Consider the following 13,184-nt stretch of genomic DNA (forward strand, 5'->3'; position numbering starts at 1 on the left):
TTTATTCTTGTTCTCAAGCTTTATGCGGTGAGAGATTTTAAACGTAGTTTATTTGATCTAGTGTTTAGTCTCTTTCCAGCCACTGAATTATTTATCTTTCATTAGATTTTTCTGTTACATTGTAATTCTGTTTTCGCAATTACTAACTTTTAAGGAAGGATAGAATTGCGTGTTTCAGGTACAAACCACTTAAAGTTTCGAGTTCAGTGAAATAAGTGCAAACAGAAAATCAAAAGTGATAAGTGATAAGCGCAAAGTGTTACAGTGTTGCGTTCGAGGGTTCGTCTGTTCGTGCCAGTTGTTCGCCTAGTCTGGGACCTCTTACAAGCTCCCAAGCCCAGGGGAGAAGTAATGTCGAAGGACTTATGGGTTCAGCAGGCCTTGATCGACGAACAGACGTTTTCCCTCCGTGGTTTCGGGTGTATCTACACACGTTGCCGACGTGATCACCCCACCCACACAAAGACGAGAGAGCCCTTTTATTCCTCGTCTGCGGAAGAGGTTTCTCGCAGAAACCTTGGACCAAATCTTGCAGCTTTTAAGTGCAAGTCGGTCCCTTCCGCACAAGTCCAACTCCTAGGTGTAGCCTTTAGCACTGGGTCAGTTCGGACTTGCTGCAGTACGACAACTGCACACCTCCCAGAGAGGCAAGGTGGTATCGCAACAGGCAGTAGCTCCGTCTGTTGCCGCACCAGCTGTTTTAGACCCTCAGTCTCAACGGACAGTAGCTCCGTTTGTTGTTGTCTTTCTTAAACTCTAGTGGTCTATGCTGCAGACAATGCAGTCTCAGCTTGCGGTGTTGATGCAGGAGTTTCAGGCAGAGAAGGTTAATACACCTCCTCCTGCGAACGCTCCTCCTCTGCGCAGTACAATCTGCCAGACGTATGAGGTTGAGGTTCCTCAAGCTACCTCCATGTGTGAGCTGCCGCGTTGGGAGTTGCCAGATACCAGCGCTGTGCAGCAACCTCCACTTTCCTTGAGGCAGGAGCCTCTTACCACGCAGCAACCTCCTCAACAATGGGGGCAGGAGCCTTATGCCTTACAACCTCCTCTACCCTTGAGGCAGGAGTATCTTGCATTACAACCTCCCTCGAGGCAGCAACCTCTTGAGGTACGACAACCTCTACCATCCTTGAGGCAGCCACCTCAACTCTCGCAGCAACCACCTCCACTTTCCTCGAGGCGAGAACCTCAACTCTCGAGGCAAGCACCTCAAGAACCTCAACTCGTGAGTCAAGAGCCTCTCTCTGCGCAGCCACCTCAACCCTTGAGGCAAGCGCAACTCTTGAGGCAGGAACCTCATGCTATGAGTCAGCCACCTCAACGCATGCATCTGCCACTTTCTCCTCAGCTTGAGCCTCTTCCCATTCAACTTGAACCGCAGTCTATGCAGCTTGAGCCTCTCTCTGCGCAGCTACCCCCTCAACCCTTGAGGCAGACGCAACTCTTGAGGCAGGAACCTCACAGGAGCCTCATGCTATGCGGCATCTTCCTCAAACCATGAGGCAGGAGCCTCATGCTATGCGGCATCCTCCTCAACCCATGAGGCAGGAGCCTCATACTATGCGACATCCTATGGGCTCTCGTGGCATGGTTGGTTTCGACCTGGCCTTTCATTAGAAGGGGCTAGTGTTCGATCCCAAGTATGAGGTAGAAATTTATTTCTATTTGAACACGATGTTGTGTTGATATTTATCCATATTGACTCATTAGAGGTAATTTGAATGAATTACTACCAATTGTGTCATGTGGTGGCCCGGGGAAATCTGGTAAAACTCTCTGGTAAAGAGACTGATGTCTCACCAGGTAAATCCTCGGACAGCTAGATTAGTGTCAGGTTCAGATTTCTTTTAAGCAGCATGAGCCTCATCCCATGCAGCATGAGCCTCATCCCATGCAGCATAAGCCACACGCCATGCAACATGCTCTGCTTACCTTACAGCATGCTCTACATACAGCATGCTCTGCATACCTTACCGCATGCTTCTCAGTCACACATCTTTGGTTGTTGCCAACTCACTAGACTGTCAAGCAGTTTCATAACGTTGCCTTCTAGTCTGCTGCTTTTGCACCAGTGAAACCCTCACTGAGAGAACTTAGCTTTTCTCGGATATGGTTCCTGTAGATGAGAAAGTGCTATTCTCCCTCCTTCTGATATTCCCTTGAGGACTCTGTCATTTGGAGAGGAGCCTTTAGCTGCGTAGCCTCCTATGGACTTTTATTTAAGCATAACATGCTTCCAGGGAAGGTAATGGTTCCACTTCAGTCGCTAACCCCGTCTGTTACCACACCTGCTCCCATAGACCTTGAGCTGTGTTGCAAGACATGCAGTCCAAGCTTAGTCCTTGTTAGAGGATTTTTTGTTTACGGAGTCAGTGTGTCACTGGGAAGACGTTCAACAACCAGCAGAAGTGACTTGTTGTGACGCAGTGCGGCAACCTCAGCAACCCGATAAGGAGTTGTCTGTACGACCCAGACAGTCTAGACAGCTTCGGGTTGTCACTGTACTTCCTCGCTTCCCCATGGTTGACAGTTCACAGACTGTGCAGCAGTACCATGATCTTGTGTCCGGCTCCGTCAGACGACTGGCTTTTAAGAGCTCCCACAAGTCGTCGCTGTCTGGAGATTCTCAGATGGACTATGGATCTGACCAAGGAACTGGGCCTCCTGGTCAATTTTGAGGAGTCCCAGCTCGTCCCATCCCAGACCATTGTCTACCTGGGTATGGATCTTCAGAGTCGAGCTTTTCGGGCTTTTCCGTCGGCCCCAAGGATCTTCCAAGCCCTAGAATGCATCCAGAGCATGCTGAGAAGGAACCGATGCTCAGTCAGGTAGTGGATGAGTCTAACAGGGACACTTTCATCGCTGGCCCTGTTCATCGTGTTAGGGAGACTCCACCTCCGCCCCCTTCAGTATCATCTAGCTGCTCACTGGATAAAGGACATGACGCTAGAGACGGTCTCAGTTCCTGTTTCCGAAGAGAGTAGGTCTACTCTCGCGTGGTGTAAGAACAGCTTTCTTCTCAAGGAAGTCTACCTTTGGCTGTTCAGAAACCCGACCGCCGTCTCCTCTCGGACGCATCAGACACGGGCTGGGGTGCGACTTTGGACGGACAGGAATGCTCGGGAACATGGAATCAGGAGCAAAGGACACTTCACATCAATTGCAAGGAGTTGTTGGCGGTTCATCTGGCCTTGATAAACTTCAAGTCCCTCCAGCTTAACAAGGTGGTGGAGGTGGACTCTGACAACACCACAGCCTTGGCTTACATCTCCAAGCAGGGAGGGACTCATTCGTGGAAGTTGTTCTAGATCGCAAGGGACCTCCTCATCTGGTCAAAAGATCGAAAGCTCACGCTGGTAACGAGGTTCATTCAGGGCGATATGAATGTCATGGCAGATCGCCTCAGCCGGAAGGGTCAGGTCATCCCCACAGAGTGGACCCTTCACAAGAATGTTTGCAGCAGACTTTGGGCCCTGTGGGGTCAGCCAACCATAGATCTGTTCGCTACCTCGATAACCTAGAGACTCCCGTTGTATTGTTCTCCGATTCCAGACCCAGCAGCAGTTCACGTGGATGCTTTTCTGCTGGATTGGTCCCATCTCGACCTGTATGCATTCCCGCCGTTCAAGATTGTCAACAGGGTACTTCAGAAGTTCTCCTCTCGCAAAGGGACACGGCTGACGTTGGTTGGCTCCGCTCTGGCCCGCGAGAGAATGGTTCATAGAGGTACTGCAATGGCTGGTCGACATTCCCAGGACTCTTCCTCTAGGAGTGGACCTTCTACGTCAACCTCACGTAAAGAAGGTACACCCAAACCTCCACGCTCTTCGTCTGACTGCCTTCAGACTTTCGAAAGACTCTCAAGAGCTAGGGGCTTTTCGAAGGAGGCAGCCAGAGCGATTGCCAGAGCAAGGAGAACATCCACTCTCAGAGTCTATCAGTCTCAAGGGGAAGTCTTCCGAAGCTGGTACAAGGCCAATGCAGTTTCCTCAACCAGTACCACTGTAACCCAGATTGCTGACTTCCTGTTACATCTAAGGAACGTAAGATCCCTTTCAGCTCCTACGATCAAGGGTTACAGAAGTATGTTGGCAGCGGTTTTCCGCCACAGAGGCTTGGATCTTTCCACCAACAAAGATCTACAGGACCTCCCTAGGTCTTTTGAGACCTCAAAGGAACGTCGGTTGTCCACTCCAGGCTGGAATCTAGACGTGGTCCTAAGGTTCCTTATGTCATCAAGATTTGAACCTCTCCAATCAGCCTCTTTTTAGGACCTCACATTAAAAACTCTTTTCCTCGTGTGCTTGACAACAGCTAAAAGAGTAAGTGAGATCCACGCCTTCAGCAGGAACATAGTTTTCACATCTGAAACGGCTACATGTTCCTTGCAGCTCGGTTTTTGCTAAAACGAGCTTCCTTCACGTCCTTGGCCTAAGTCGTTCGAGATCCCAAGCCTGTCCAACTTGGTGGGGAATAAACTGGAGAGAGTACTTTGCCCAGTTAGAGCTCTTAGGTACTTTCTAAAAAGGTCTTAACCTTTACGAGGACAATCAGAAGCCTTATGGTGTGCTATCAAGAAGCCTTCTTTTCCAAGGTCTAAGAACTCAGTTTCTTACTATTCAGGCTTCTGTTTAGGGAAGCACATTCTCATCTGAAGGAAGAAGACCTTGCTTTGCTGAAGGTAAGGACACATGAAGTGAGAGCTGTGGCTACTTCAGTGGCCTTCAAACAGAACCGTTCTCTGCAGAGTGTTATGGATGCAACCTATTGGAGAAGCAAGTCAGTGTTCGCATCATTCTATCTCAAAGATGTCCAGTCTCTTTACGAGTACTGCTACACCCTGGGACCATTCGTAGCAACGAATGCAGTAGTAGGCGGGGGCTCAGCCACTACATTCCCATAATCCCATAACCTTTTAACCTTTCTCTTGAATACTTTTTATGGGTTGTACGGTCGGCTAAGAAGCCTTCCACATCCTTGTTGATTTGGCGGGTGGTCAATTCTTTCTTGAGAAGCGCCGAGGTTAAAGGTTGTGATGAGGTCCTTTAGTATGGGTTGCAGCCCTTGATACTTCAGCACCTTAGAGTTGTTCAGCCTCCTAAGAGGAACGCTGCGCTCAGTAAGGAAGACGAACTTATTAAAGGCAGAGTAATGGTTCAAGTCGACTTCCTTACCAGGTACTTATAATTTCATTGTTATTTTGAATAACTGATAATATGAAATACGGGATACTTAGCGTCTTGATATACATGTACACTGGTTTTCACCCACCTCCCTGGGTGTGAATCAGCTACATGATTATCGGGTAAGATTAATATTGAAAAATGTTATTTTCATTAGTAAAATAAATTTTTGAATATACTTACCCGATAATCATGATTTAATTGACCCATCCTTCCTCCCCATAGAGAACCAGTGGACCGAGGAAAAATTGAGGTGGTGTCAACAAGAAGTACTGCAGTACCTGGCCACAGGTGGCGCTGGTGAGTACACCCCCCTCTTGTATAGCGATCGCTGGCGTATCCCTTCCGTAGAATTCTGTCGGGCAACGGAGTTGACAGCTACATGATTATCGGGTAAGTATATTCAAAAATTTATTTTACTAATGAAAATAACATTTTTTAACTGGTACACATAAAGCTAATTTTATCCAGATGTCTATGGACAAAAATATGGATCATGTGGTTTCAGAATCTTCTATTACACCATCTATGATTTACCGGAATAAACTTAAGTGGAGAAAATTAAGATAAACTTAAACAGAGAAAAATTAAGATAAACTTAAACAGAGAAAAATTAAGATATACTTAAACAGAGAAAAATAGAGATAAACTTGAGGGGAGAAAAGTAAAGATAAACTTAAGCAAAGAAAAGTAAAGATAAACTCAAGCAAAGAAAAGTAAATAAAAACTTAAGCAGAGAAAAATAAAGATGTAACTTGAGCCAACAATTTTTTAGATAAACTCAATCATTCTAAAAGTCGAACATAACATGGAATCTATATTAAAAGTTTTATAAGATTCTTTTGAATTATTCAGCTTTAAAGCTGATTAACCTTCTGGTGGTTGTGACAAAATCGGCTTTTGGGCAGGGAGGAATGATGTAGTGTCTCGACCTACAGAGGGTCCTCAACTGCAAACTTAATTTGTTCCAAGAAATTGTTTGTAAGTCCAATTTTGTTAAAATTTTGAACTAGGGTAGGCCTAACCTGAATACCATGCTTATGATTTCCTTCTACAAAAGTCTACAAATAGTCAGGTTTCATATGAAATAGATATCAGGTTATTATAAATGTTGTTTTGCTTACTCTATTAAATGATACATACATACATACATATACCAAGGCACTTCCCCCAATTTTGGGGGGTAGCTGACATCAACAAATGAAACAAAACAAAAAGGGGACCTCTACTCTCTACGTTCCTCCCAGCCTGACAAGGGACTCAACTGAGTTCAGCTGGTACTGCGAGGGGTGCCACAGCCCATCCTCCCCCGTTATCCACCACAGATGAAGCTTCATAATGCTGAATCCCCTACTGCTGCTACCTCTGCGGTCATCTAAGGCACCAGAGGAAGCAGCAGGGCCTACCGGAACTGCGTCACAATCGCTCGCCATTCATTTTTATTTCTAGCACGCTCTCTCACATCTATCCTCCTTAACTTTGTTATTTTAAGTTGGATTTGTGTTTGTATTTCCAAATGTTTAAGTTGAGGACTGCCTGTACTTATGTGGACGTTTCTTATCGTAACTAACAGAGGAATAAAGATAGAAAGAAAATGAAGACCACATTAGAAAGCTGAATAAATTTTCTATATACTGTAATACTTATGGTTACATAACGAATCACGCCAATGTGCGTCATCGGATTCTTTTCTTTCACTCGACCACATCCTAAAGAGTTAGTTAGCTCAGTCACACAGGTATGAGTCATTGGAGTAAACATAATTTAGATAAGATTTATAATATGATGCTTACCTGCAAGTCATATTTTCCACTCTCTTCCCCACTTTTCAGTGATTTTAAAAGTGCTTTCTATAGTAGGAGTTGTAGAGGTCTTCCAGAACTTTGATAAGAATGCACTCAGTGCGATGACCTTAGCAGGTTGTCTCCTCCTCCATGTAGAGTGGTCAGATATTGTCTAGCTCCTTGGAGGGGAGGGATATAGGAGAAACAAAGAAAACTTTTATCTCTAAAGTAAAAAAGCCCACTGTTTAAGGGTACTAGCACAGTTACTTGCAGATAAGTGTCAAAATTATAAATTTTATTAACCCTTTTACCCCCTGGCTATTTGGAAATTTCCAACCCTTAACCCCCAAGGGTTATTTTTTATTCAAGCACATTTTGCAGTATATATTTTTCAAATTGCTCTAACAGCCCTAATTTTTGTCATAGAGAGGTCAGGTTGGTCTCATTCTCTTGAAAAATGCCTGAATTTTCTCAAAAAATTATCAAAAAATAAAAAAAAATTCGTTAATAGCATTTTTTTGCAGGGACGTACCGGTACGTCCATGGGGGTAAAGGGATGTGTTTTGTGAAACGTACTAGTACATCCTTTGGGGGTAAAAGGGTTAAAATTCTATTTAGGCCTTTGTACAGTTTTCCTTCTCTCCCTATAGTACTTACCTCCACAACATCTGAATATCAAACTCAAGAGCCTTTATATTTCTGCCTGTCTTTTATCATGATGTGCATTTGTTTTCATGTATGGAATACCTTCCCTTATATAAAATACCTTTTCAGCTTTCTTTGAAAGTAATTCAGTAGCTCATGGCTGTTTTCTAATTGACTGTCTTGGCTTTTTTTCTTAAATTCTTGTATGCTGTATTCTTTCATTACCAGCCATCTAACAGTGTATAGCATCTCACTCATAATCTTTATCCATATACTTTACTGTACAGTCATTCCTGGAAGGCCTCTCACGTTCGAAGCATTCAAAACTCGCATTCTTACTTTTACCTTCGCCAAAACAATTACAAAATATTCATTAGATTAGACTTTGACCTGCCATCTACATACTTGAAATTGTATCAGTTCACTATATAATCAGAATTTTGCCAATGTGCAATTATTTGACTACATGGATTACATAGTTTTATTATATAACATTATAAAAACAGAGTAACTATAGTCCATTTCTTTTAGCGAGGCAGATTTGCACCGACTCGCAGCGGTGCCCTTTTAGCTCGGAAAAGTTTCTTGATCGCTGATTGGTTAGAATTATCTCGTCCAACCAATCAGCGATCAGGAAACTTTTCCGAGCTAAAAGGGCACTGCTGCGAGTCGGTGCAAATATGCCTCGCTAAAAGAAATGGACTATAGACAGGAACACTTTAATAACTTGGCTCTAAAGGTAAAATATACTCAATTCATATATATTTCAAGTTTTTGGAATTGGATACGAACATTTGATTTACTTTTTTTATATATTGTCATTGTTAACACCTATTATTACTGTGCTTCTCTTTTTGTAGGTGGCCCATTCGACCTTATGCGGCGTCGGGTTATCTGTGCTTCAACCCAGCAGTTGGCTGAAACCTTATCCAAGAATTTGAAGCAATACCAGCCGGAAATAGATGGTGTTTCAAAGTAAAGAGTCTGGTTTGTAACACTTTAAGGGTGTAACTAGCAACCAGAAAGAAATGGTACTGCACTTCAAAGTGAAGAGTTCAATTTTTAAGGCTTTGAGGGTGTAACTAAGTAAATTGAATGCTTAACCAAATTTTGTGTTGAATTGATTGGCACATTTTTATATACTGATGATTTTGTTCCTTTTTTTTACCTTTGATTCAAATGCACTGCATATTGGACATCAGAGGTTGTTATCGGAGATTTTTTTTACATGACAAATTGCAGTGATTTTTAACTAAAATTTCATTAAATTTTCTGTTGGTTGTTGTTTTTAGAAGAGTATTCTGCAGGTTAATTATATTTAAAGTAAATACTGAATAATAATGGTTGTTCTGTAATAGGGAACTGCTATATAAGAGTTTGTGAACCTCTTAAATAGTTTCCCCATGTTTGTATCTCGTTAAGTATGAGAAATCCCCAAGTTTGTAGAACCACTAAACATAATGAACCTTGGATTTAGCACCAAAGATATTAATGTAATGAGAAGGGCCATACAGCTAAATTGTAGCTTTTAAGGATTCAAACCAGATATAGTACTTTGATGAAGAGATTGTCCTTAAGGGATCTTTTATCAGTAAATGTTTTATAGCACATTTACAATTGATTGTGGGGGCGTTTTAAAATTGCAAATTTTTGTGCTCACCTAATTGTTCAAATAGTACTTAATGTTATACCAATTTTTATGGAAGATAATTTTAGGGTAAAATAGAGAATATGTTAATATTTCAATGATGTGCAATATTTTAGCAAATATAAAATTGTCTTCATGAGTACAGAGTGCCTTTATCTTAAGACGATGATTTATTTTAGCACCTGAGGTATGATTGAGGAATATTTTATTTTTATTATGCGTGGATAATGCTAACGTTCCAAGTGTTATGTTAATTTAGTACCAGTTTATTACTAAACATTGTTTTTAAGGTTTTTTTTCTAGAGAATGTCAAGATATTGTTCTAATACGTACTCATTTCAGTCTCTTCCGACCTTCTAGTCATGATTTCTGTGCTATATTTATATGGCCTTTGTGGAATCACTTGTTGTATTGCCACAAAAAATCTGATGGAATGAATTGGTATATATATTGGTATATATAGTGCTGTACTATGTAGTAATTAGTCTTAGTTTATGTTATCATCACTTTGTCAAAATTCTATTGTATGAAGCAATCTAAAACTACTGGTTTCATTCTTCCTTATCAAGATTATTGTTCTGTGCTTGAGTTTTCGTAATGTATTTTTCGATAGGGCAAAACCTGCTCCTGATGGAACTTCATAATTGAAAGGATCATTGCATTCAGAGTTCTTTAACCAAATCCTCCTGCTTAGACTGAGCTTCTTCAGTGTCGGGAATCTTGCCCTCAATCCCAACATAATGTATCTATGTGAAATGCTGCAAACAGAGGGGATCATTTTCCGAACACTCCCTCCTAACCCGTCATGGAGGAGGCCTAAGAGCTTTTCCAGTTGCTGTCTGGAGGAAAATTATTTTGGAAAAAAACAGTGACCATGCATAGATACTTTTCTGAGAAGCCTTTGAAAGGCCTAGCATGGATAACCTTTTGAATATCCTTTAGAACTAGTCTAGATTTTCTAGTTGATCTGAAATCCTAGATCTTGAAGGACAGGATTTGTGTATGTGAGGCATAATACTTTTGTTTATGCCTAAGCTAGCCAATTGTCCAAATTGGCTATGAACAGAACTCCCTGCATGCAGTACTCTAGTTTGATCACTGATTTTGCTAGGTTTGTGAACACCCTCCTAGCTCTATTGAGATGTAATGGCAAAGTTCTGGAGCTCCTCATACATAGGTTTATGCAGTAACTTTGCTATAGCTGAGTAAGCAATCTTATATCAACTGGCAGCTCCAACTCCTAAAAAGGAAACAACACTAGAAAATATTGTCTGCCAAGAACTGAACATTCCTGGATATGTACTAATCAAAATACAATATATTCGTTACTGCCTTTGATACAGATTATTTGTAGAAAGCCTTTTTGAAGCTTAAATACACTTAAGGGTCTACAAAACCCTTTTTCACTGAAGATACGATGAACAGTCTCCATGCAATTGGCTAAAGCATGTTGGGTCTTTAGCACTTGATCCCTAAATTAGTTGTCTGAGAAGATATGTTCTGATATGCAACCTCAATCTGAAGAAGCAGATTGCTGACAGACGGTCCGACTCCAATGTGCTCAACAAGAATACTCAAGGCTGACCCACCCTTCTGGCCATACAAACCATATTTTTGGCTATATTATTATAAGGCAGTGAGGAAAAATAGGAAATTTAAATTTTGAAAATTATTTTGATGCAAGCGAGGTTCAAGGAAGAAGACAGGAACCTCAGATAAGTTTTGTAGAAACCAAGTTATCAGATGATCGGATATTTTATGAAAATTCCAGCTTTATTTTTCATTCTATAGTTATACTCTTTTTAGATAAAATTCGAGTGTATGGTAAATTAATAACCATTAAATTCCATAACCTTTACCCTTATTCTAGAGATCAAGAGAAAGAATAAACTTAAATGTCCATATTTAACGAAGCGTTAGTAGCCTTGGAACAATTGATTTAAATGTATGGTGATCATTTGTTTTAGATCTACTGTATTACAAATATGAAAATGGAAATGTTGAGTAGAGTAGAAAATATTTTGTTATACATATCATCAGCCATTGATAGTCTACTGCAGAACAAATGCCTTAAGCATGTCCCTCCTTGCATTTCTTTGTGGTCTTTTAATGCGGGCAGACTTTCTTAGTTCGTCAATCCATCATCTTCTCTTCTTTATGTTGAACAGGCTGACACGAGTCTCTCTCCATATATTCTACATATCACATATCTTTTTTATCGTTGATACTGATCTTAAGATATATTATATTCTTTATTCCTTACTTTCCATATAGTTTATTTACTTCCTATTTGTTTTCTTTCCTCACTGGTTTATTTTTTCCTATTGGAGCCCTTGGGCTTATAGCATCCTGTTTTTCCAAGTAGGGTTGTAGCTTAGTTAATAATAATAATAATAAATAAGTGACTATAGGAGATATTGCTCAATGAATTCTTATCAGTTTGAGAATGTTGAAATAACCTCTCCCATAAGGCAGGCTTTTCTATCAGCGACTGATTATCATTTATTATCTTTATATCTTTAGAAAGATTGTAAAGAGAAACCTCCTGTCATCATTGCCAAGGCACAGATAAAAAAAAAGAAAAAAACTAAGATTTTACTATTTCAACTTCCTCATGATCAACAAAAGCGTACTATGTCATTATTATTAAGTAACAATAATCACTTATGAATCATGCAAAGATGATAATAATAATTGCAATAGTATTGTTATTATTATTATTATTATTATTATTATTATTATTATCACATGATCTGTTTGACATTTAATTGTGAATAATAACTATACATTTTAGATAAAGGAATGTCTATATTTCAGCATTTAAATTGGTCTATGACATACTTCCCAAGCACAATGACCATTATATGTTAATTCTCAAATAATCTACCTACCAAATTATAAGGAAAATAAGAGAAAATTACCATAACGATAAAAAATGGGATCCTTTTTTATTTGAATCTTAAAATTTGAAGTAAAAGTTATTGATTAAAACACACAAACTGTAACAAATTATTTATTTGAGCCATTGTGAAATGTTGTTATGTGAACTGATACCAGATTTTTAAAAAAATGACATTTCGAGACATTATATACAAACAATTATAATTATTAACTAGAGAATTATAAATATAGTAAAAATTATTTATTAAAACACACAATCTGTAACAATTTATTTATTTGAGCCATTATGAAATGTTGAGTTTTATGAACTGATACCAGATTTAAAAAAAAAAAATGACATTTCGAGACATTATATTGAAACAATTATAATTATTAACTAGAGAATTATGAATATAATAATCTTTTATTTTGTAATGTCATGACATTGAAAATCGGATTTTGTCACGTATCTCAACCCTAAAGTAACACAAAACAGCTGATTCTTCATTCGAGGTTGAAGTAAATTAGATATTCCTCACAATTCTAGAATAAATAAAAAGATAATTTTTAATTTTAACTATCTAAAATTTAATTTATAATTTATAATAGAATAATATAAGATTTATTTGTCACGTATCTCAACCCCAAAGTAACACAAAACAGCTGATTCTTCATTCGAGGTTGAAGTAAATCAGATACTCCTCACAATTTTAGAATAAATAAAAAGATAATTTTTAATTTTAACTATCTAAAATTTAATTTATAATTTATAATAGAATAATATAAGATTTATTTGTCACGTATCTCAACCCTAAAGTAACACAAAACAGCTGATTCTTCATTCGAGTTCAAAGTAAATCAGATACTCCTCACAATTTTAGAATAAATAAACAGATAATTTTTAATTTTAACTATCTAAAATTTTAAATGATAATTTATAATAGAATAATATAAGATTTATTTGTCACGTATCTCAACCTCAAAGTAACACAAAACAGCTGATTCTTCATTCGAGTTTAAAGTAAATTAGATACTCCTCAC

The 13,184-nt window shown here is 39.4% G+C and overlaps 2 protein-coding genes across 5 annotated transcripts in view; both read left to right on the forward strand.

Annotated features, from left to right (window-relative positions):
• Positions 1–9,805, forward strand: part of LOC137655606 (inositol monophosphatase 1-like) — a 41,422-nt gene extending 31,617 nt beyond the window's left edge. For all 3 annotated transcript variants that reach the window (XR_011046838.1, XM_068389510.1, XM_068389509.1), the window contains one exon: positions 8,476–9,805. Coding sequence is in view for 2 of the 3 variants with exons in the window: in XM_068389510.1 (XP_068245611.1) it covers positions 8,476–8,594 (119 nt within the window). In the remaining variant the exon portion in view is untranslated. The remainder of the gene's footprint in view (positions 1–8,475) is intronic.
• LOC137655613 (serine-rich adhesin for platelets-like) overlaps positions 1–13,184 on the forward strand; it is a 488,048-nt gene that overhangs the window by 66,551 nt on the left and 408,313 nt on the right. The gene's annotated exons all lie outside the window — the stretch shown is intronic.

This window comes from Palaemon carinicauda, chromosome 16 (assembly GCF_036898095.1).
Source record: "Palaemon carinicauda isolate YSFRI2023 chromosome 16, ASM3689809v2, whole genome shotgun sequence".
In the NCBI taxonomy this organism is placed as follows: domain Eukaryota; kingdom Metazoa; phylum Arthropoda; class Malacostraca; order Decapoda; family Palaemonidae; genus Palaemon; species Palaemon carinicauda.